The sequence below is a fragment of the Hemicordylus capensis genome, chromosome 5, assembly GCF_027244095.1.
Source record: "Hemicordylus capensis ecotype Gifberg chromosome 5, rHemCap1.1.pri, whole genome shotgun sequence".
Taxonomy (NCBI): domain Eukaryota; kingdom Metazoa; phylum Chordata; class Lepidosauria; order Squamata; family Cordylidae; genus Hemicordylus; species Hemicordylus capensis.
Genome location: NC_069661.1, coordinates 237595586 through 237620775, shown reverse-complemented (window position 1 = coordinate 237620775; position 25190 = coordinate 237595586). Strand labels below are relative to the sequence as shown.

The 25190-nt window shown below is 41.4% G+C and overlaps 2 protein-coding genes across 26 annotated transcripts in view; one reads left to right on the top strand and one right to left on the bottom strand.

Moving 5' to 3' along the window:
- The window catches only part of CACNA1C (calcium voltage-gated channel subunit alpha1 C), an 852604-nt gene extending 831461 nt beyond the window's left edge, over positions 1-21143 (bottom strand). For all 18 annotated transcript variants that reach the window (XM_053254970.1, XM_053254974.1, XM_053254969.1 and 15 more), the window contains exon 1: positions 20710-21143. In XM_053254970.1, the coding sequence (XP_053110945.1) occupies positions 20710-20848 (139 nt within the window). In that variant the 5' untranslated portion in view covers positions 20849-21143. The remainder of the gene's footprint in view (positions 1-20709) is intronic.
- DCP1B (decapping mRNA 1B) overlaps positions 7175-25190 on the top strand; it is a 65376-nt gene continuing 47360 nt past the window's right edge. The window contains exons 1-4 of one of the 8 annotated variants that reach the window (XM_053255021.1): positions 7175-7362; positions 12122-12162; positions 14570-14701; positions 15202-15329. In XM_053255021.1, coding sequence (XP_053110996.1) covers positions 15233-15329 — 97 coding nt within the window. In that variant the 5' untranslated portion in view covers positions 7175-7362; positions 12122-12162; positions 14570-14701; positions 15202-15232. Of the gene's footprint in view, positions 7363-7494; positions 7542-7678; positions 7698-11432; positions 11554-12121; positions 12163-14569; positions 14702-15201; positions 15330-25190 lie in introns of those variants that run through there. The other 7 variants (XM_053255022.1, XM_053255023.1, XM_053255020.1 and 4 more) reach the window with 7 other exon arrangements.

Below are 25190 nucleotides of genomic sequence, written 5' to 3'. Positions count from 1 at the left end.
TTAAAAACATATTTTAATAATTTTATTCTATTGTTTTTATTATGTATTTTAATTTGCGATTTTTAAATATTTTAAATTTTGTACACTGCCTAGAGATATACATATCAGGCGGTATAAAAATATTATAGATAGATAGATAGATAGATAGATAGATAGATAGATAGATAGATAGATAGAATGTGATGTTGCAAAGGCATGGTGGTGGACATCATGGTGGCATTGCCAAAAGATATGCTGGTGCAAGTGTTTAGAATTGAGATATGATTCAAAACTATGGGAAACAACCTGTTCTTTAGGCCCACCAGGGAGGCATTGTATGTTTTTGTTTGTGCTTTTTGGACCTCTTCAACTCAAGTAGAGTTTGGAACAGTAGCTGTTACTGATCCTGAGTTGTAACAAAAAAGATAACAGTTGTGTTTTGAAGCCTGAAACATACTAAGTTGCCTTTGAGTCAGGCCATTATTGCTCAGTATTGTCTCACTGATTGGCAATGGCCCTCCAAGGTTTCAGGCAGGATTCTTTCCCAGCCCTTCTTGGAGATACCAGGTATTGAACATGAGACTTTCTGCATGCAAAGCAGATACCCTACCACAGATTTAGATAAATTCATGGAGGGCAGGTTTATCAATGGCTACTAGTCTGAGGGCTATAGGCCACTTCCAGCCTCAGAGACAAGATGCCTCTAAATTCCAGTTGCTGGGGAGAAACAGCAGGAGAGAGAGTATGCCCTCAGCCCTTGCCTGTAGACTTCTCAGAGGCACCTAGTGGGCCACTGTGTGAAACAGGATGCACAAGATGGGCCTTGGGCCTGATCCAGCAAGGCTGTTCTTATGTTCTTATGTAGTGGCCCCATTCCCAGATCCTTGCGCTTTTCCTACTATCAGCACGGCAAAAACAGTTGGTCTGGCAACCATTGCCTTCATCACATGCTGTGGGCTTCCCAATAGCATCTGGCTGTCCACTCTTGGACAAAGGATGTTGGACTAAATGTATTTTGGTCTGATTTTGCAGAGCCTTTATATTCTGCTGCAAATGTATGTCCTGGGAAGGATGACGAAAGAGAAGGATGATGAAAACACTGGAGTTTTCAAAAGAGTGACCACATGTAAGCCAACATTTCATTAAAAAAAATTGTTGCTTCACTGGTTTCCAGGATTGTTAGTCCGCAATTGGCATGTGGCCCCCAGGACTCTTCCATGTTGTGCTCACTGGGAAAGAAGAGAATGATAGTCCATTTCATTTTTAAAAAAATCACACGCACGAGAAGACAGAGCAAGGAGTTTGCATCTCACACACACATTTTGAGAATTGTGGCTGTAGGGCCCTGGCTACTTTACCAAAGGGCCACTTTGGCAAGAGAACAGGGAGCTGCAAGCCCTGTTCCCAACCCCCCAAACTGTCTGCTTTCAGGTCCCATTGCCATAGTGGCTGCTTATCTACATTGCTCTTTTTCCTCTGGGGCTGACAATTGGGAGGGAAGCAGATAAAGGACCATATTTGGCTCAGAGGCTATCAGTTGCTGACCCCAACTCCAGAACATCTCAAAGCAAAGTCATTTTAACATTTTCTCTAATATGGTTGCATCAACTTTTCAGTCATAAAATAATGTCAAACTTATATTCCAACGATCTGAACATCATGTGTCAATTGTCAAGAAGCATAAGCATACTGCCACCCTGTAACCAGAAGGTTACAAGTTCGATCCTGACCAGGGGCTCAAGGTTGACTCAGCCTTCCATCCTTCCGAGGTCGGTAAAATGAGTACCCAGAATGTTGGGGGCAATATGCTAAATCATTGTAAACCGCTTAGAGAGCTCCGGCTATAGAGCGGTATATAAATGTAAGTGTTATTGCTATTGCTATAAGTGAATTAACCATAATAGGACCATAGGAAGCTGCCTTAAACTGAGTCAGACCACTGGTCCATCCAGCTCAGTACTGTCTACACTGACTGGCAGTGGCTCTCCAAGTTTTCAGGCAGGAGTCTTTCCCAGCCCTTCCTGGAGATGCCAGGGAGTGAACCTGGGACCTTCTGTATTCAAGCAGATGCGGCCTATAAATATCAGGAGCACACTGCAGTAATTAGGCTTTTGCCTGTATATATCCCCTTTGCCATCTGAAAGTGATCTAGTACTTCTTTTTAACTTCCTTTTAAAATTATGTTATTATTTGAATAGTGTACTACGTTTGGGCATAGTGGCCATTACATATCTTTTACATGTTAATGATACCCCTGCTAACTGGGCAAAGAGGCACTTTTTACCATGGCGATTCTCTTTATTTAGCAGGGGGAGAGTAACTGGCCCTATCCACCCCCAGCACAGTACTTCCAGTGACTGTTGCTGGTGTGTGTCCTATGTTTCTTTTTAGAATGTGAGCCCTTTGGGGACAGGGAGCCATCATTTGCTTTATTTCTCTTTGTAAACCGCCCTGAGCCATTTTTGGAAGGGCGGTATAGAAATCGAATTAATAATAATAATAATAATAATAATAATAATAATAATGCAATGTTTAGAAGCCAGAATAACAAAATCCATGGTTGATAACTCCGCCACACAGTAGTCCCAGGTCAAGGACTGTATGGCAAAAGGTGAATCCTATTCTCAAAGACAGTGCATGATCCAGGGAGATGAGAAAGGTTTGAGGGAACCCACTACTGGAAGAAGAATGTCCCAGCCACTAAATATTTTGTCAGGAACTGGTTCTTGAATTCAGTTGCCTCTTACAAGGTGAAGCTGTGACAGCTCTCCTAGCAGGAGAGAGCTAGGGCAGTGCCTCCCCTGCAAGGCTCCATCTCTAGACCAGGTGATTGATCACCACTGACCACTCTCTGCTGGGGTATAAATGTTTCCAAAGTGAGGCTGCAGTTGCTGTGCAACAAATTGCTTTTCTTGGATCACAAATGCTACTAAGAATTTGCTTCATTTCTTCCTTGAACACTTCTGCTTGCGTCTAACCCTTACTGCCCTTCACACACACCATGCTGCACACATGATAACCCTTTCTCCTTCTGTGTCTATATCCTGTTTCTTGTTCTTTCCTGCTTCTGCCTCTAGGCTTGTTCCTCTCTTCCCACTTCTGTGCTCTAAACAACTCCATGGCCACTGACTCAGGTCAAACCTAATATTTTAGCCTCTGACCTCCTGACCATTTCAGGCTACACTTTGTGCATCCTTCCAGAAATTGGTCCTGATCCAGCACCCATTAACATTTGTAGGCAATGGCCAGAAGCCACCTACAACTCGGCCTGTAACTTACGGCACAGTGAGGCAAGCTTCCCTTGGGATATATGGACATGGCTCCATAGGACATGCTATTTTACAAACTTGTTCTGGGTTCTTTCCAATGCATGTCTTGGCTGTGCCAGAAGCCATAGCTGCCTAGCCCTGTAAATATAAGCTGAGTCTCTGGTGTTTCATTTGCTGTATTGATTATCACTCACATGTCCAGTGCTAAAGACTTGGATCAATCATTTTTCATGGGAGGGAGGCAGAGGAAACAAGAGCTGGAGAAAGTTAAAGCAGGGAAGAAAATGGGTAGTTAAACCCTTCATGTTTCTGTAGAAGTATTTCAAGGTGAGGGTTGTGGTCACAATCCTTTACACATACTACTGGGATCTGTAGGTTCAAAGGATTACAAAGGACTATATGGGCAATAAAGGGCATTTTTTGTAGTAATGAGACCAACTTTTCCCATAGACTCTCCCTTAGAGATTATTCCAGCCTCTGACAATTGTACAACTACAGCTCATCATAGTAGCACTTGTGCTAGAGGAGTGTTTTTGGCCTTTTTCAAGTGACACAAACACCCTGAAGAACCAGTTCACAAGCAACCAAAGGGCAATGAGCATGTGTGTGTGTGTGTGTGGGGGGGGAATCCCAAGTTCAAATAGCACACAATCTGTGTCTCTATGAGAGTGCTTAACATTTCTGAAAATGTACCAAAAGGCCTTAAAAGGCCTCAAAAGGCATTACAAGGAATTGGCTTTTTAAAAGGCCAGATCTGCAAACCCTGAGACCCATCAAGGATAACTTAGCTTATGAGTCATGTATTGTGGGTTTCCAGATGTTTGATCAGCCCCTGTTCATACAGGCAGGCAGAAATAAAATAAGGAGCTTCTGGTGACCACCACCATATACAACTGGTAGGCTTGGTAGGTCACAATTGGCTTGGTAGGTCACAATTTGTTCAGATCTTCTAAAGGCATTTTTTCAGTACTCCTTTGTGGTTCTCATTCCTTGGAAATAATAAACAAATTGATATATAACAAAGATCCTATGATACATTTTAATTAATATAGTTAATCAGTCAGCAAATGACTGTGGCTGATAGTATGAAAGTGCACAAGCTAATTCGTTCAGCTACAGTTTTAAGGATATATATTTTAAACAATTAGCATAGAGTTATTTTCTAACAAGAGCATTCCACTAGAGGGCACTGTTATACATCTATGCGCACATTAATAATCTAATGTATGTATTTTCCCCTGATATTCCACGCCCCCCAGCCCCCCACCCCTAGTCTGGAAGAATAGCTGTCAGTAACTGCAACTGGGTTAGCCAGAAAATCCTTCATAGACTATTTTAAGTGATGAAAAGAGGAAAAAAGGAAAGAGCCTTCAATTCAAAGTGCATGTCAGGAGGCCAATCGACTCTACACTTTTCACATACCAGCCTGCATTTGCATTAAGCTAATCCTCACTGAAGCCAGCTGCATGATTGATGAAGCAGTCATCTGGTTCCAGTGCCAGCCATTCTGTAAACTGTTCAGTGCACAGTGAGCTGAGCAAATGGCAAACCAGTAAAATGATTATATTTTCATTCTAAAGCTAATAAAGATCAGAGATTCCCGATAAAGACCTGCAAACATCCCCTGGTCATTTCAAGCATAAACAGCTTGAAAGCTGCCATGAAACTGAAGGTCGGGAAATTTAGGGCTGACCCTATATTTTTCACTCAGCGCATAATTAATCTATGGAAGTCTCTGCCATGGGATGAGGTGATGGCCACCAGCTTGGATGGCTTTAAAAGGAGCTTAGACACATTACTGTAAGACAGATCTATCAATGGCTTCTAGTCTGCTGGCTATAGGCCACCTTCAGCCACAGAGGAACGATGCCTCTAAATAGCAGTTACAGGAGAGCAACAACGAGAGAAACAACATGCCCTCAACTCTTGCTTGTGGGCTTTTCAGGGGCATCTGGTGGGCCACTGTGTGAGACAGAATGCTGGACTGGATAGGCCTTGGACAGGGCTGTTCTTATGTAAGATTGCTTAATGCAAAATACTAAAATACTTCCATGAGACTGTGGAATATGGAGTCAACAATACAAATAAAATACTAAAACTCCTATATGTTTAAAGTGCAAAATGCAACATTATGGGCAGTTAGGCAAATCATAGGATGATGAGATAATTGGTTTCCAAGTTTCACAAAATTTACTTCATACATTTTATAAATGTCACAAGCCTAACATTGCAAGACTGTGTATTTTAAAGCCTATTGTTGTATTTTATCTAGTAGTAGTTTATGTTTTGTTAACTAGAAGTTTGTCCCTGTGGGGATCCAGTAGAGAATGTTGGGAGTGGTGGGGTCAGAAAGGAAAAGGTAGGGAAGGGAGAGAAAAACGGAGTTGTTTCTGAATAAAGCTTAGTTAAACAAACATAACATTGTTTCGTGTTTACTAGGGAAGCAGTTATAAAACACCTATTATGCTAGAAAGCAATAGTCAAGGATGTAGCACTGCAACAGACATGACTTGAATGTCACATTATTTGGGGAAGACTTAATGTGATTTTTGAATGTTGTCTATTGGAGAGGGCTAGCTTCCTTGTTAGTCCTAGTCCTAAGATTTGCTGTGCTGAGTAAATAAGTATTTAGGACAGAATGTGCTAATAATTGTATCAGTGTAATACCACAAAACATTAAATCAGGTGAAAATGTTTTGAGACTGTTGCTGCACTATTTACTTGGAAGTAAGCCCCACTCAGTTTATTGGAATGTACACCCTTGTAAATGTACTATGAATTGTGCTGGATATGTGCTTTTCCATACATTTAAGCATTACATAAGATTTTTAAAAAATGTCTTATTAAAGGTATTTCTAAAAGCCCACACTGATTATATATTGCATTTATTCTATTGCAGACAAACGTACAAACTAAAAAGTGAAATCTTACACATTCAAAATTACTAGCAGTCAAATATGTAAGATATAGATATAGTTAAACAATATGTTTCCTATATCCCAATCATTTTGATATTTCTTAAAAGGTTAAATGTGTGATTACACCCCTCTCTCTTATTATTGGTTTTAATTTGATCTTGACATCAAAATGTCAAATTGTGTACTCTGCACTATTAAAGTATCTAGCCCTTGTCATGGCAGAGAGATATGAAATTTTGTTTATTTCCCCTAAAGCTCAGAAATATGAAAGTTTGAGTTTCCCCCATAAAGCTCATTAACCAGATGGCGACATCTCGTTTACTTTAAAAAAGGAAAAGGGGGCAAAAAGTTAGATTGAAATTAATTCCATAATAGTGATGTCGCCTTTTGAGAGGAGCCGGTCTCCTATACTCTAAACAGCTGTTTGACCATCAGCCTTTCAATTAACAAATTGAATTTCTTGCCTGTTGAACTTGTGAATGCCATACACTGCCTAATATCACAGGAGCCCTGCTAGAAAGACAGTGACCAACCACCCTCTCATGATTTTATCAGTTTGCATCATAACTCTCAAACCAGTTGAGTAAAAAACGGTTCCAATACTGGTTTTCTGTGATATAATTTCCCTGCATTGCTGAATGTTAAAATTTGGCCATTTGCAGATTTTCTGTGAGAATACAGTTTTGGTTTTGTAACACAGAAGCTCCATTTTATTGTCTAGAGACTACAGAAAACTGATGGAGTGGGTATTGTTTTGAGGTTAACATGTCAAATATCCTTTACTCTTTATATTTTCTCACTTATTTTTAACGTGGCAGTTGCAAACACTCCGCAGGCCACGCTTCTTTGATCTGGACCTGTTGCCAATAGCAACAATCCCATGCTCTCAGGACTCGGTACTTGATTACGACGGCTGACTTTTGCCCGCTTTTGAGCTCCCCATAATGATGCTCAGGAAAAGAGGCAGGCGCGTTGCATCATTCTCTCGGCTTTTGATTAGCCGTGTCTGCCCCGAGGTCTTGTGTTGTTTTCTCAGAGGCAAGATGGCTGCGGCGGTGGCCGGGGCCGCCCCACTGGGCAAGGGGCTGGACATCAGCTTGGCGGCTCTGCAGAGACACGACCCTTATATCAGCAGTATCGTGGACGTGGCCAGCCAGGTGGCGCTCTACACTTTCGGGCATCGTGCCAACGAGTGGGTGCGTGAGCGAGTGTTACCCCGGGGGTGGGGAAACTTGAAATGGAGAGGACAAAATATACTGCTGCTGTCTCTTTAAATGAGGAATGTCATTCCCGCGCCGTAAATTCTGGAGTGCGGGAGCACTCGCGCGGAGTGGGTGGGAATAGTTCTAAAGCATCTGCGTACATTTACGTGGAGGTACACATGACCTCGTTAAGAAGACTTTTAGTTTGGTCTTCCGCTCATGCGCTAATAAAACCTTAGCTGCATAGGGGAAGTGTCAAGTGTGTTCCTCATACCTGTGGAGAGGGGTTCGCTTTTGCCGCGGTGGAAGGAGCTTGAATTACATGAAAAGTGGGGAGGGTTTCCTGTTGTCCAAGAAATGGAATGCGCTCTAGTTTCCACACTCCCTTTTCTTCCTCTTAAATATTATTCCTGACTGTATGAATTGGACATATTTATATTCCCACCATTCCATAATTAAAATAACACTAAAGGCACCTTACAACATGGCTTCTTTTGAAAACAAAATAAAAGCAAAAACACCCAAACCCAGCAATTTAAATAAAATAATGAAAACAGCAATTAAAACTACAGATATTATTTGGGCTGAGATAATTATTACATTTTTGTACTGCCTTCCAGAAAATGCACTCAAAGCAGTTCACAGTTTAAAACAATGGCTTACAATTCTATAGACGTAATACCAAGGGAATTGATTTTCTTTGGTAGAATACAGGACGGGTTTACCATTGCCTCCTCCCATGCAGTATGAGATGATGCCTTTCAGCATCTTCCTATATCGCTTCTGCCCAATATAGTACCAGTGAAGATTTGAACCAGCAACCTTCTGCTTGTTAGTCAAGCATTTCCCTGCTGTGCCATTAGGTGGCTAGCCTCTGCTTAAGACAGTTCTGGGAGTGTAGGAGGCAAATAGTTGGACCCATTCTCAGGTCAATGGAGACTCCAGCTATGTTCTGCCTACTTCAGGAGTTCTCAAACTTGGGTACCCAGATGTTGCTGGGTTAGAGCTCTCATCATCCCCAGCCACAATGGCCTTTGGTGGCTGATGGGAGTTGTAGTCCAACATCTGGGAATCCAAGTTTGAGAACCCTTGTCTTAGCTCAAACAGATTAGACCGTAGGCAGTCTTTTGATTTAAACTGGCTTCATTCTGTATGCAAGGTAATTGTGTTCTGTGAACAAGCCTAAACTTCTAAGTTAAGATAGCCAGAGCCAGTGTGTGTATACAGAAACTGTTCCTCTTAAAGGAACAGCTTGCTTTCCTAACATCTCTGCTTTAAAATATATGACTTACAGCAGTCACATCTATCACTAAATTATGAAACAAGCATTAAGCATAATGTTTGAACAGTGTTAGTCTTAGTGGAGCCCTTATATACTGGTTAGGAACATTGGAAGCTGTAGGGATGTTCATGAACCGATTTGGAGGTCTGGTGGCTTGGCGGTGCGGTGGGGGGGTTACCTTTAACGAGCAGGGAGGGTGCTCTAACCCCACCCACCCCGCTCTAACCCCACCCACCCCATGTTTCCCCTGCTGGAACTATGCCGAAAATTGCTGGCATGGGGCAGCAGCGTACCCTCTTGCCGCCCCGGTCAGCATCAGACCAGTGGCCGGTGTACATGCATCCTCCCTGCTACTTAAAGGTAAAGCTCAGTATTGTCTACGAAGATTGGCAGCGGCTTCTCCAAGGTTACAGGCAAGGGCTCTATCTGGAGATGCCTCCCAACCCTATCTGCAGATGCCAGGGCGGAAAATTGGAACCTTCTGCATGCAAGCATGCAGATGCTCTTCCCAGAGCAGCCCTATCCCCTAAGGGGAGTATCTTACAGTGCTCACATGTGGTCTCCCATTCAAATGCAAACCACAGCAGACCCTGCTTAGCAAGCAGCAGACCCTGCTTAGCAAAGACCCTGCTTGCTACCATAAGACCCACTCTTCCATTAGACCCACTCTACCATAAGACCCACAGCAGACCCTGCTTAGCAAAGACCCTGCTTGCTACCATAAGACCTACTCTGCTCCCTCTCAACCCCTGGTTGATCTAATATAGCGCTTTAATATTTTTCAGTTTTTCTTTGCATTGGCTGATGCTGCAGTCTTACCTACTCTTAGCCTAATTTACCTCACAGGATTGTTGTGAGGAGAAATGAGGTGGTGTGAGAACTAGGTATACTGCCCTGAGCTCCTTGGAGGAAGAGTGGATTAAAAATGTAATAAATATTCCTCTTCTGTTCTGACAGCTTTCTGGTGCTGATACTCACCAGAAAGGTGATACTCACCCCCCCCCCTCCCTGGCTGAACTTGTTTCCTCATTTTCCTTCCCTTTCTGGAAATTGTTGATGGTGTCTCCTATAACATCTTACAATCTGAGCCTCAGGCACTGTAATTTCTCTCATTACTTATGTCCTCTGTTCCCAGCATACACTATCATGCATGAGCACTTAATAGTTAGGCTTCAGTGACTGCAGTTCTTATGGCCTTTTGTGATTATACAGTTTTGTGGTTTATTATAATATTTTATATACTTCTGTATCATTTCCCCCTTTCTGAGCCATATCCACTAAATTTGGAAGCCAGGTTCTTAGTTTTCTGCGGGACAATATTTTAGCCAATGACTTGCCATGCAGCAAATGTGCTCTGAAATTTTGCATTATTATATATGATTCTGTCTATGAATCTGTGGCTTTCTTTAGCAGCCTTTTCACTATCCTGACTCCTTTTCTACAAGGCGATTTGACTGTAGATATTTGGATGTTGTGATGTGTGGAAAGGTCTAATCCCTGGCAAGTTATTTGAATTCAGCACATTGAGGGCCATTATTCTACATTAAAATTTGTGGTATAACATGTCTGGGAAAGATTAATTTCAAGTATACAATAATAGGCTGCCCTCTCAGATTTTCTAACCTGGCTATTTCCCTGGGTATTTCAGGATAGTAGCATAGTGTCTAAACATAGTGAGCATAGTGATCTAAGACTAATAAGTAATCTTTGCCAGAAGATGGCAACATCCACTTTGTACTTTGTCACTATTTGTCCACATGGGCTCTTAGTCTGGCCTAGGCTGGTATTTTACTTTATTTTTATTTTTGAATATGTTGCATTCCCCCACCCCCCTCCAGTCTGCTCAATATCCACATTCATCTGAGAAGAATATTTTTCAATGCCCAGATGGCCTAGATGGTTTCTCTGAAGCATGCCATTTTGCAATGCTTTGCACTGACCAGTCTATTCACAGACACCCCATCCAATATAGATACCTGCTTTAATTTGGAAAATATCAGACGAGTATTTAATCCCTGCTCATCTTTGGTGATACTTGGATTAGGTGCTGCAGTATGATGTTTTTGTTATGACATCTACAAATTCCTGCCTTGATGGTTCACCCCACCCCTTTCTGATACTGGGCAGCTTTTTTTTATCTAGTTGACATGAATAATGTCGAGTTCCTTATCATTTCCCTGAGAGTGCTGTCAAATGCCCTGTTTAATGTGTCCACTACTAACAGATCTTTTTCTGATTTGGGTCATATAGTTGAAGCTGAAAAAAGAGTGCCTGGACCCTGGTAGGGAGATTTGCCAGCTTTTTCTTTAAAAAGATCCCAGAGACATGTGGTCAGTTTTGCAATGACTGGCCTTCCATAAATGAACACATTTTTAAATTTATATACTACTAGACAAAAGCTTATTGTTTTTTCTGTGGGTATAGGTATTTATTTATGTGGGAGGATCTATAAGCAATTGCCACTGGTTTGCCAAAATTCTTTAGTAGCTTGTTCAGTTGGTTGTTTCCCATTTCAACAGTGTCACTCGTGTGGACAATCTAGCAATTGTTTTGTTGTCTGTTTTGGGTACCAATATTAGACATTAGCAATATCCTTAAAATATCCCTACTATTGATATTATTAATTCTCCTGGGTGTGCCTTGGAATGTGTGTCCCAGCGCCCATCTGATTGGCTGGGTGGCAGTGGTGCCTGATTGGCTGAGGCGCACCCAGGAGGATTGGTTGCCGTGGCAAGGCCCAGGAGGAGGGAAAGAAAGGGGGGGCAGAAGTGGCGGTGGGAAGGAGACGCGGCTGGGCCTGGCACGGGCTGGCCGTGGTTAGGAAGCGGAGACTGGGGCAAAAGGTGGGGGGGGGGAGAGATGCAACCGCCGGCCCCAAAGAGTGCACAGATGTTCTGTGTGAGGTCGGCTAGTAAATAATTATATTCTACGCATGCTATTGGGGCTTCCTCTTATATAGTCACTTGTTGCTTGTTTGTAAATGGGTCACCTCATAACATTTCACAGGGGTGTAAGAGATGTAAGATGACTAAGTCAGTATATGTGCAGTGCTTTGAACACTTCAAAAGAACTATTATACAAGCTAAGTTATTAAGTAAAGGAGACACACTCTCCTCCAAAATAGGGGAAGGGTGGTCTCACAAATAAGCTGTTATATGGCCCTGATCCTTCTTTGCAAATACTATTTAACATGTTTCATTTTAGTACATATTCACAGTGCATTCATTCAAACCTCTAGTATGTGGGGACGGAAGTATGTATTTTGAATGATGTGTTCACTGATGTTAAAAACGGGAAAACATCAGAGAGACAGCAGTCATTTGGGGTTTTAAATACACACATTTGTATCCCAAGATATGTGAAATGGCCCTTAATCCAGGTTACCCACTTTTGCTAGTTCTGTTGTGTGGCTTTTATTTGATCCCCAAATAACTGATTATCTTTGATTGATGCCTTCTTATTTGAATTTAGGAGAAGACTGATGTGGAAGGAACACTGTTTGTTTACACCAGGTGAGAATTTATATATTTTCAGATAAGAGTCTTAAATCATTCACATGAAACAAAAAATTACAAAGGAAGTGATATCTTTGGTTGAATCAGTAGATGTTCAAAAGCCTGGAAGTGAAAGTTTTCAGATTACACCACCTTCATTATTGGGTTGTGGATGTTCAAAGCACATATTTAAAGTAGGTACATAGATACCTGCCTTATACTGAGTCAGACAATTGGTCCATCTAGCTCAGTATTGTCTTCTCTGACTGGCAGCAGTTCTCCAAGCCCAACCTGGAGATGCCAGAGACTAAACCTGGAGCCTTCTGCATGCAAAGCAGTTACTGTTCTACTGAGTTACAGTCATTCCCCGGATGAAGGATGCCCAGTTTGGTATACCCACCCAGTTCCTACTCTCTGTGCTTCTTCTTTCCCAAGCATCCAGCTCCCATACTACTTCACCCTCTCCCACCCTTCACTTCTTCTTCCTGATAGTATCTCATTCTCCCCATCGCAGTATGAGATGATTTAATGTAGCATAATCAAACTTTGTGCTTGTGTGCAAACAGTAGTTTGCCATTACATCCAAACCAGCTCTCCAGGAACAACTAATGATTTGCAGTACTCATTTTGGAGGGCTTGTGCAAATCGTAGTTTGCTAGTTTGGATGCAACAGCAAACTATGGTTTCTGGCTTTATTAAAGCAGAGCATGAAAGGAGAGGAAGGGGCATTTTATATTCACAAACTATGGTTTGGCTGCTCATGGAACCTGTCCATTGTCAAATAGTTTGCTTTGTATTTGTCTCATTCCCATGAGAAAAGGAAGAGCTAATGTTGTCTTGAAATGGTTAAATGTAATACAGGAAAGGAGACTCTTTAAGAATACAATCTTGTAAATGTGAGGATGAATAGGACTTGAAAATGTAATTTAAACCTCAGTACGAATGAGATTGGTGATTATGTTCTGCTTAAAATAAGATGCAGTGTTTGCCTTTTAGAACACACCTCAGTGGCAAAAGACAGATTTAAATTTCATGCAGCAATCATATTTGTTGTTGGGAACATGCAAACTGTGTGCGTATTTACAGAGACACATCTTCTAGTCACACTTAATGGAGTTGATTGCAGCAGACACCACTGCTGTGGAAAATGTGGATTCAGTCGGAAGTAGGAGTGGCTTTGCACATGCATTTTGGACCAATCAGGAGCTTGTGTACAGGGGAATAACCCTTCTGATTTATGTTACACATCTGCCAGAAATGCTGCCTATGGCACTGTAAATACTGACATGTATCATTTTGCAAAATAATACAACATGTCTCTATTTACGCATGTTGTGGTAGAGGGAATACCAGATAGAGCAAAATGTGCCCAAAATAATGTATGAAGCTCAGCCACCCTAAATTATGTTGCTCATCTATTGTAATCATTTCCTAGATTCCAGAAAACTTGTAAAATGTAGTAAAAATGTATGAGTGCTATTCAGAATAATCTTTTCTGATAATTACAAAGTAAAATGAAGAACAGCTTTGAGAGAGTATTTTCCTGCAGGTAAGCTATTTGTAGACAATTTTCAATATTTTGATTGATTTACTTAAACAGGTTTATTTATAGGCTGCTACTGCTAAAAAATGAGGGAGAAATAACTGTAGTTTAAAATGTCAACAATAAGATGTCCTGATGGGGATAAGAATAAAATGAATTGAGCAGCAAATTCTTCATCTGATAATTTTTTGATTGCCGTCATGTATTCTCTCTATCATTTCCATGCTTTGTTTCATTCTTTGTTGCCTCCCTTCCTGTAATGCACATTCTGGTGTCACAGGGTGCAGAGATGTCCTTTGCGGACTACCAGACTTGGAACATCTCCCAGCTATTTAGCCAATGACTTTTCATCAGTATCAGATTCAGTTCAAAAGTAGCATGTCCTACATGTGCCAATTTCAATGACTATGTATTGAAAACGAAAGAAAAGGGTATAAATGATAATGAAGTACTTCTGTGGCCTGAGTTCCTTTAATGCCCCCACTTCTGCAACACATCTGGTCAGTTTGTGTGAAGCATCCAGTGCATATGATTCCAGTGCTATAAATTATATACCATCTATTTAGCTTCCCATAAGAATACTCACCCATTATATCGCTCACATTCCATGGCCATTTGGTTCCGTCATTCAGGCTCTTATAAGAACAATAGTTTCCTATCTTGATATTTTAGTTAATTAACTTGACATAACTAGGAAGACTGTATTATCTATTGTTACTGCTGTTGCGGATTGTCACTGTACTTAACTCTTCCATTTTAACTCTATGTAATAATGGTCACTGACTGTACCTGTTCCGTTCTATAGCCCTTTTGACCCCACCTTTTACAGTTTTTTCTCTCTCTCAATCCCCTTGGGTACGTATATATATCGCTTACCAACAGAAGATAACATTTCATGTCTCTGATGAAGTGGACTCTAGTCCACGGAAGCTTATGCTGAAATAAATTTTAAGATGCTACAAGACTCTGTTGTTTTTGCCAGTAAACTGGGATCAGGTCTCTGATTGTTAAAATGTAAGTTTGGGAACAATGTGTTGTATGTTTGTCTCTGCATTCCAATAAGTTTGTAAAAATGTTCCTGCTTATGTTAGTTGTTTACTTGCAGACGAGATGAGATTCTGCAAGGAGCACTCTTGTTCAGCTCCTGCAAAGCGTAACTTCACTATCTATTATAATACTGTACCCTACAGAAGTATTTGGGTAACTATATAAAGGAACACCTTTCAAATGAAATTAGTTGCAGAAGAAACAAATTGCAAGATGGTAGATAAGATCCAAAAGTGGTATGGAAAGTTATTGATGGTAACGGTGAGAGCTGGTCACCAAAAGAAGTAGAGATGTACTATCTGTCTTGAAATTCAGGTTTAGAAGAAAATGAAAGAGTGACAGAAAATAAATACATTTTTCTCAGGCTTTTACAACAAATTTGTAGCAGTATCTGTGCAATGTTGTATTTTAAAATATGGTACCATTTTTAATTGATTGTTAATGTTTTGTGCTTTGATTCTATTCAGATCAGCTTCACCGAAATATGGGTTCACCATTATGAATAGGCTGAGCATGGAAAATCGAACAGAACCCATAACAAAGGATCTGGATTTCCAGTTACAGGACCCTTTCCTGCTTTACAGAAATGCCAGATGTGAGTATCTCTGTTATGCATGGGTTAAATATATTTGTGAAGTAAAATTGTGTTTCTTATAGACTGCTTTGGAAAATATATCTTAGAAAAAAATGCTGCTTTCTGGAGCTTTATAAGATACTGCCATGAATAATATTGGTGTTTATTCTGGGGGTTTCTAAGCCTATGGCCAATAAGAGCAAAGTTGCTGCTATGAACAGAAAGTAGAAAATTCCTGTCCCTTCCCTTCCTTACCCAATATAAAAAAGGTTCATTGTTTATCATCCAACTGAGAAGCCTAGGCCATATGGCAACCTTACGCATTCAGCATTCATCGACATTCTTTTTAATCTGCCATGTTGTTGCCAATTCCTCATAACTCTTCAGTCTTTTTTAGATTAGATTATAGAAGACTGTTAATAATTGTTGTAGCAATATTTCGTCATGGTGAGACAGGGATCACAAATTAGGAAATGGAATGCAGTATTTTGAAGTAAGTGCAGTAAGAGCCCAATTTAGCCATCCTGAAGTCCTTTTAAATCACCTTGACAGCGAGGGCTTGAAAGTGCTTAATTGTGGCTGTAGGTACCCTAAGTATTACTTTGAAGTATGTAAGTAATCACATTTTCTACTGCTTCATTTCCTTTTAATACTTTCTAAAACAGTAGCTTATCCTCACACATGGTGTTTTTTCTTCTTCTTTTCCAATTACTGTTTTTCCATAAGCTGAATAGTGGCAATCTGTGCACATTACCTGGGTGTAAGTTCCTTTGAACTCAGTGGGACTTACTTTGTGTCTAAGTAAACACAGGAATATGATTGTAAACATTCATAGGATTGCATTGAATATTTCTGCTCTCCAGTTCATATGTTTAGATAAAAATAGCTCAGTTCTAGGGACAAATACATTTCATGATCACATCTGTAAGCAGGAGTGGGCTCAATAATAGTTATTTGCTTGGCCTAGCTAACCATAGCCTTGACGTAAAAATTAGTGCTTACTGTTAAGAAAATTACCTTTTTCTGTACGTTCATTAAATTGGCTAGTACTTAAATTCCTCAAATAACTATAAACTATTTTTCTGTGATATATGATTTTGAGTAACATTTTTTTTTCATTTGCATTTTAATGCTGGTTGAGCTATATACTTGCTATTCTGTCTAATATAAAAATAAGCACTTGGTACATTTAAACATAATTCTAGCAGTAAGGACATTTTGAAAGTCAAGGAGGAGAACTGAACAGCTCAGTGAAAACCTCCAGAGTATGTTGATAACTGTGGCATTTTGTTAAGCATTTCTGTTAATCAAATTGAAACCAGTTTGACTTTGCAGTTCATATATTTATTATTTATTTGATTTCTATACCGCCCTTCCAAAAATGGCTCAGGGCAGTTTCTCAGGGTCTCCCCCTGCTCAATAAAGAGAATCACCACGTTAAAAGGTGCCTCTTTGCCCAGTTAGCAGGTGCAGATATATACTTTAGCAGCAAAGGACTCAAAAGTTTTGCTTTTCAGAGATAAAAAGTTCTGCACTTCAAAGGGAAATATTGTAGCATGGGTCACCTATATATAATTTCTCTTAACAGAAAATCTATTTCAACCATATTGTTCAAGCAATATTGTATCACATATTCATAGTTTAAATGTTGCAGTACTATCTAGGCCTGTAGCTTTCCAATCTTTAGGGAAGCCATTTCACTTTGTCTCTCAAGGAACTTCCGTATGTCACAGAACCCCAAGGTCTTGCAAAGTATTGTGGGGCATGCTTGAGGGTACAGACACAGTTCATGTGAGAAACTCGCCAAGCCTGTTGGGTGTTGGGTCTTACCGTTTGCTTCACAAAAGTAGAACCTAAAAATCCAAACTCTCCTGTGTCAGCACGCTGTAGAAGAAGATTGGTAATGGTTGGCAATCTGTCTTTCAGGAAAACCTGACCACCGTTAGTAATCTGTACAGCCCGCAAGGACATATTCCTGAAGTCAGAATCAGAAAGTCTTTAGGAGGGAGGAGAGAGCAGCGACAATTGCTCTCCTCCTCCACCCTCATTTCTCTGTTCAGCAACATGCTTCATGGAGTTGTGAGGCTCTGTCTTCCACCAAGGCAGCTCCAGCTATGCAGTCCTAACACTGTGCAGAATGTTAGCTAACATATCAATTAATTCATTTATTACTGTCTTAGGCCAGCCAAAACGAATACAAATTAATTTGTATTGTACATGCCTTCTGTAGATTTTTGTCCTCTAGTGTCCACTCTATCTAATATTATGATGCCCACCCCATCTAATATTTTGTTAACATTTTTGGCTAGTTTTAAGTCAGTGTCTCAGTGCATATCCATTGAATGATTGGTCACCATACTAAAAATGTCAGCTCATAGTGGCTTCAGGTCCAGGGCGCTTTCCAGATTACACGCCACAGCACTGTCACTATGTGTCTGTAAAGTGTGTTTCTGTACTGCCTGCATTTCTACATCACAGTCCCTGCACTGTCAGCAAGGTGCTGTGGCCCGTTCACATTTCCAATGCCTTCTTTCAGGTTTTATCTTTGTGTCACAGTGCTACAATGTTGCAAAAAAAAAAAAAACCAAGCTCTATTTTCCCATTGAAGGAGGTTTGTGCAAGCTAAAAAAGACTGCTGCCCTTGCTGGTGACTTTGAGCAACAGCCTTTATTTACGGTTTCAATATGAATCTGCCAAGCTAAATTAAACTACTGATGTTGTAGCATGTAATTTGTAAAGCAACCAGACAAATAGTCAGTTTCCAGCCTAGTCAAAAGTATGTTGAAATAGCAGTGTCTTGACCTGGTGCCTGAAGGCAGATGGGAATGGAGGCAACTGGGCACCCTGACACAAATAATTTCATAAGATAAGATAGCCGCCACCACTAAGAAGGCCCAGTCCTGCAAACCAGCCCTCCACTTAAGCCAACAATGAGACATGGAGCAGGCCCACTGTTGTAGATTTGAGTGTACAGGTGAGTTTATGGAGGAGGAGGTGAGCCTTAAGACATCCAAGTCCTAAACTACTTAGGGTTTAAAAGGCCAAACCCAGCCCTTTGAATTGGGCTGGAAAGGGGACTGGCAGTCAATGAAGACAGAATAGCATTGGCATAACATGATGATCAAAATAATGGGCTCCAGTCAATAAACTGCCAGACTCTTCAAAGGCAGCCTAGTATAGAGTGTACTGCAATAATCTAATCTGGATGCAACCAAGGCATGTTTATCGGTGGCCAGATCAAAAGGTGCAGCTGGTACATTAGCCGAAGTTGGGTATAAGTGCTACTGGCCACAGCCACTGCCTGATTATCCAGGGGTAATGCTAGGTCTGAGAAGCCTTTGGGTTGCTCTTGGACCCAGCATTTGCTGCCAGGCATAATAGACCGTATTGGGCTAATTTTTTTTTTTAAAGAAAGGTTAACAATTAACCTTCTAAAAGATGTGTTAATTAAACAGATCTTTTAATTAATTAAATAAATGTCTGGACCAGTAGTCTGACAACATAATGCAACTTCATATGTTTATATACCAGTTGTGTTGTGCTAAAAACAGTGGCTGACAGAGCAGCCTAACATGGGCGCTCCTGACAGCCATGCACTGCTGCCTGCTCTCTCCAAAGCATGGGTGGTCTTGTGCTCTTCCACAAGAGCGCAAATACTTTTCAGAGCTTGCTTGTGCTCCAGAAGTGCTCTGTCAGACCAGAAACATGTGTTTCCACATGTGCTTGACCATCAGCAACATGTTTCTGGTTTGAAAGAGCACTTCCAGAGTGCGAGTGAGCTCTGAAATGTATTTGCACAAGACTGCCTGTGCTTTGGGGAGAGTGCACAGCACCGCAGGGGATGTTAGTTAGGAGCCCCCAGATTAGGCTGCTCTGGATGTCGGCTAATATCTGTAAAATATTTCATGTGACTGCAAATGTGTCAGTAAACGTCAGTCTCTCACTGCAAGAACATGAAGCATACAGAATTCAGATCTGTTGTGGATTCAGTCCACATCTGCATTCACAATCAAAATTATATCAGAGCAGAACTATGTCATGTGAGAAAGGATGGACTGAAGTGCCTCAGATAGCAATGCTATGTAGACTGTCAGCAGCTAGTGCTGATTTTACATTGGATGGTTCCCCTGTATGTGGGTTGGGAAGTCTCATGCATATGGAAGGAGCGTTATGGGCACCTTTGGGGTTTTCTGAAGATGTGGCTGGAATTTGTTGAAATAACAAATGTCACGGTACAAGTCCAGTTCCCCATTTTTTGATCTCAGAACCTAAGCACCACTAGTATGTTTGGATGTTTTTGCTGAGAACATACTGCCAGCAGTGGGGATTCTGGGCATCTCTTCATTATAATATAGGGCCACACCAAGCAGAAAACACAGCAGTTAAAGTTGAAGGTTTTTTTGTGGTGTTTTTTTAAAAAAAAATAAAAAGGGAGACATTTAAAATGGCTTCCAGTTCTTTTTCTATTCTGCCACAGAATAGCCACTAACAAAAGCTCTGAATTGTGATTATGTGGAAACAGATAAAATCAATCATGTTACTGTGTACTGAGCATTCCTGGGGGAAAGAACAAAACAGTATCGGAAAGCAAATCGCTCATATATGTAGATTGTTTGGAACACAATCTTGCTACCAAAGCTTTAGGAAAGCAGACTGCAAACATCTACCAGGTTGCTCTTGCTTTGGCCCCGTTGGTTTCAGTGAAGCTTTTAAAATACATGTAACTAGGCATGGAATTACAGCTTTAGAGCTGGAGGAGGTGAGAGGGAGAAGGGTTAGGAAAGTGGCAAATTAAAAAACACACCAGGCAGATTCCTCTGTGACAGTACACACACACACACACAAATCCGAACAATTGGTACAACAGGCAGAAAATTAAGTGGATTTAAGTCCCTATTGAAATTGATGGAATTGAATCTCATGTACATTTAGATGCTTTTGACGAATTAGGCTGTAGCCTTATAAAAGCTAGAGCCCCAGTACATACATTTGTCTTTCAGAGGTGTTGTTCAGCATTTATACCTTCATGTATGTTGGCATGATGCAATATTCTCTCTGGTTACAACGGCTCCCACTCCCATCGGTGCCACCTTCTATGTTCATATCTTGCTTTCCCCTAAAGTTTGCTTTCCACCTTTTCTAGAAGGGCATTAATATTGGGTACTACTTCGGGTACTGCATCACTTGCTGAACCTGCATATCTCTTTAAATTGCCCTGAGAATTCTCACTTCCATTGAACTCTTTCTTGTAGATTTAGAAACAGAATTTTGAAACACTTCATTTGCAGGTACCAAAATGTACACTATGGCTTTGGGATTTTTCTTTTCTTTTTAAAAGATACCATAAAATACACCCCCCACCCCGTACGATTGGGAATATCATGTAACTTTAGATCCTTACCTCCAGGTGGAATATAGAAGCAGCTCAGCTGGGTTTCATGGACCATTTTGCCAGTATGCCTCACCTCAGGCTCCCCTTTCAGGTGTGCAGGGAGTGGGCGATATGCAGAAGTTGCTTGCCGAACAATGGTTTGAAACATCCTGTTCTTCCAAATGAACGTTGCACAGTTGAGCTAGATCACCAAAGTAAACTCTTGCTGTCAGCAGTACCCTAGCTTTAACAAAATTCAAATCTAATCGCTGCAGAATATTTGAAGAAAGTAAGCTTAAATTTTGCTTAAGTAGACATTGTCATTCAGCCCTGAAACAAGAAACTTTTAAGGAGCACTATTTCTCAGTGCTTTAAAATCTGAGCAATGTCTTGTGCATTGTCCTTTTCTTTTTCAGTTCTTCCTCCCAGTCTTTTTCTGACTGACTGCCGCTTGTGCTTGCTTAAAAGCCTTCTCCTCCCCCTGTTAGTTTTACAGGAAAACTTGGATTGAGAAGTGAAGATAATGGGCTCCATCTGCCTGTCAGTTCATCACCTCCCTGACTCATGGAGGTCTCTGGTTTTCATACATCACCACCACCCCTACTCTCTGATAACAAACCCTTGTGTTTGGAGGAAGATGGGTTTCTGAAGGGGTTCTTGGACTTCTGAGTTTCCCCCAGTCAGAAAACCAATTTTTGCCAGACGTGAATTTTGTATATTTATTCATAAGAATAAGCCCAATATTGTTATACAATAGGAAATACACATATGGAAATGCAGATCTTGTAATGTGTATCTGGATCCTTTCATCTCCATGCAGTATGATTAATGTAAAGAGCTGTGAGCACTGAAAACTATCGTTAAAATATTTTCCAGCAATTAAAAAATAAGCGTAGAATAGCATCCCCTTAAAAGGAATGGAATGCAGACTGCCCCTTAACTACGCAACCTTCCCAGTGAAATTAATCTAAGATTGCAAATGGCTCCACAAACTGGTCTCGGAAGATGGGTGAAGAGGCTCTTTTATGTGTCTGGGGCTGTTAATCATTCAGGAGCTGCGCTTTTAAAAGACTATGCTGCCTTCACTTTATGCAGATCATTAATAAAATTACTTTTTAAAACTTGTGCTTGGTTACTAGTTTGCTTCAGGCAAGAGACTGCCCTCTTGCAAGCATGCATTCCTTCATAGAAGTGTCATATTCTGCTATGGTGCTCAGGTTGCTGTTGAAAATCTCATTTGCTTCCATCTTGGTTGTGTTAATTTAAAATGCAACTTTGCATTTTCTGAGCTTGTGATCATTTGGGCCATCATTTAATGAAAGCTGCCAGAGCACCATTAGACAACATAAGCACCATTATAAGGTTATAAATCCTTCTGCTTCCAGCGAGAAGTCAACCACAGAATTCTGGACTATGGAAAGATTTCAGCTCTTGCTGAAACTAATCCTTAAGTGGTGATGTTGGGAAAGAGATTTTTTTTTTTAAGGCATCTGGTTTAGGCTGCTTTTTTTGAACCGTGGTGTTTAAGTATGTAACTATGATCCTGCGCACATTACACATGTATAGGTCTCATCAGACGGAATGAAGAGCGTGTGTATGCACAGTGGCTGACATCTAGAGCAATGAACCATTGACAGAGTGAGCAAATTTGCACTTGAATAAGAGGTTAACTTCGTTGCACTAAAAAGAGGGGGGGGGATTTGTTCTCCATTGTGCTTTTGTGCAAACGTTCCCATTAAATCAAGTGAGACATGCTGCAGTTGCACGACTGTTGCGCAGGCATGCTTACGGTAGTGAAATACTAGTTTGCAGCAGAAGCTCGAGACATAGCACAACAAGCTAGTGTAACACTTTTTTACTAGCTCAGCATCGTTTCACAAGTGCTTCATTGGTCTGGATGTCAGTCTATGTGAAATCAGGGTAGAGTTCATCATATGAAAGAGAAGCAAAGTAGGTTAAATGTTGGATTTAACGCTTCATGAAGAAACATTATGTTTCCAAGCAGTTGAAAATCTATGGTTTTGTTCTCTGTTTAAAGAAGTCATGGTGAGCAGCATCCAGACTATTGCTCCCCTGACATTAGAGTATTTTGTGAACAGTTATTTTCTCCAATTCCATCTTCTCTCTGCTGCCCCTAGTGCCCCACCAAATATGTCCCTGAGGGCTGGAGAACCCTCAAGAGCTTACATCAGGGGCAGTAGTAGAAGGGTGGATGGAGAAACAGTATATGTGAAACATTCTAACACGAGGGCTGTGTTGGATGCTGCTTAGAGTTATGAGTTGAGCATTGGTGACCTGAAAGATGTCCAGTGTGGGGATTTGGCCCGTACATTGTCACCTGCTCTGGTCAGAGGGTGAACTGCAGGGAGTCTAACCACACTGGCTAAGGAAGCCTCTTTGTACCAATAGGCCAGAATGGTCAGTTGATACTTCCTGAGGTCATTCACACATTCAGCAACTATGTTCTACCCAGGTTTGGGAGCTGTGTGTGCTCCCAATTTTCGGTTGTATGGAAGCAAGGTAGGCAGAAGACGTGGGTAGCTTTCCTCCTACATTGCTTCCACGCAATCAGGTCTACCAAGATTTTCCTCCTACCTTGCTTCCACACAACTGAAAATTAGGATCAGTCACAGCTACCAAACCCAGGTAGAACACAGTTTTTGAATGTGTGAATGACCTCTCTGATTCCTAAAAGGCTTCTGGGTCAGATTGCCTCTCTGATTTGAGCAATGAGGAGACTTACTCTTACTGCCTACATATTGCTTTTACCTTCTCCGTCTCAGCCCTCACAAGAGTTGATACATGCCTCTCTCCAAAGCACCCATGTTGATTTTTGTGTTGTACTAAATATTCACATTTCAATTCTTACTTAATAGTATTCATCATAGTTATATTTTCAGTTGACATGTCTTCTTGTTTTGAGGTCTTTGAAATGTGTATCCTAAGTAACTGATCATTATGATTTATGTTATGACTAAAAAGAAATTGACTTATATTTTGTGTAGTTTAGCTTGTTGTTGGAAAGCTTGAAGCTTAATGCGTTTTTAAAAAACGATTCGCTTACTGCTAGAAAACTTTATTTTGGATATCAGAACTCTCTCATTACAGGCAACTTCTTCTTTCCAAAACATTTCATGCAGAAAATTAGCATGGTGTTCAGGCCAGAACGCTAGGGCTAGAGAATTAAGTATGGTTATAGTAAATAATTTTCCTGAAGAAGAGCTTTTTTGGGGACCCTTGCACTGAAGTCTTTAATTATGTGGGATCCCCCCCATTATTTGCTGGGTATATCTGTTAGTGATACCTATGTAAGGAGTAGGGATGTGCACGGAACCAGGAGGTGGAAGTTCGAAGGCGGGGGGTTGACTTTAAGGTTGGGGGAGGGTGCATTTACCCCTCCCTCCGCTTTCCCCCCGCTGGCTCTCCATTGCAAACCAGTCTGGCGGGGCTGCAGTGTACTTCCCTGCTGCCCCCTCCCCTTGTTGGACTGGAAGTTAGTGGAAGTACTGGCGCGTGTGCGTGCATGTCAGGCCTCTGCACACACATGTCGTGTGCACGTGCATGTCGGGCACGTGCACAACGTGCACGAACACATGTCTGACATGTGCACGTGCGCTGGATATTTCCATTTACTTCTGGTGCAAGGACTGGATGGGGTGGCAGGGAGGTACGCTGCCACCCTGCTGGACTAATTTGCAGTGGAGAGCTGGCCGAGGGAAAGCAGGGTGGGGGTAAGTGTACCCTCCCAGTCAACCACCCTGCCTTCGAACCGGCAGAACTGCCAGTTATTCAAACCCTTTATGGGCCTCTGAACTGGTTCCATGCACATCCCTAGTAAGGAGAGCAGTTCTGCCCTCGATTTAGGTACATTAGGAAAATAGCAGCACAGGAATCTGCCTTATACTGAGTCAGACCATTGGTCCATTTAGCTCACTATTGTCTACACAGACTGCCAGGGGCTTCTCCAAGATTGCAGGCAGGAGTCTCTCACAGCCCCATCTTGGAGATACCAGGGAGGGAACTTGGAACCTTCTGTATGCATTCATTCAGATGCTCTTCGCAGAGCGGCCCCATCCCCTAAGAGGAATATCTTGTAGTCTCCCAGTCAACAACTGCAAACCAGGGCAGATACTGCTTAGCAAAGAACAATTAATGCTTGCTACCACAAGACCAGCTCTCCTCCCTTTATAACCTGTATATAGCCCAATGATCTTCACTATTTTTCAAGTGGGGCCACTTTGGCAAAATAACCCACTTCAGTGTGAGAACCATTTCTCACTGTGCTGAACTCTGAACAATATTGCACTTTTTTCAGTGCAGCGATGGCTCTTTAAGAGAGACAAAACCCTCCCTTAGAACTTTAGAAATAAAGCATGGGGGAAGGGCTGTGGTTCCCAGCAGGGGTTCAAGAAGGTTCCCTTTTCCTTAAAGGAGCTTCTCTTCCTCCAGCACTGGGCAAAGCACAGCACATTGAGAATGGTTCTCTCTGCATGGTGCCAGGGGGACTGTGC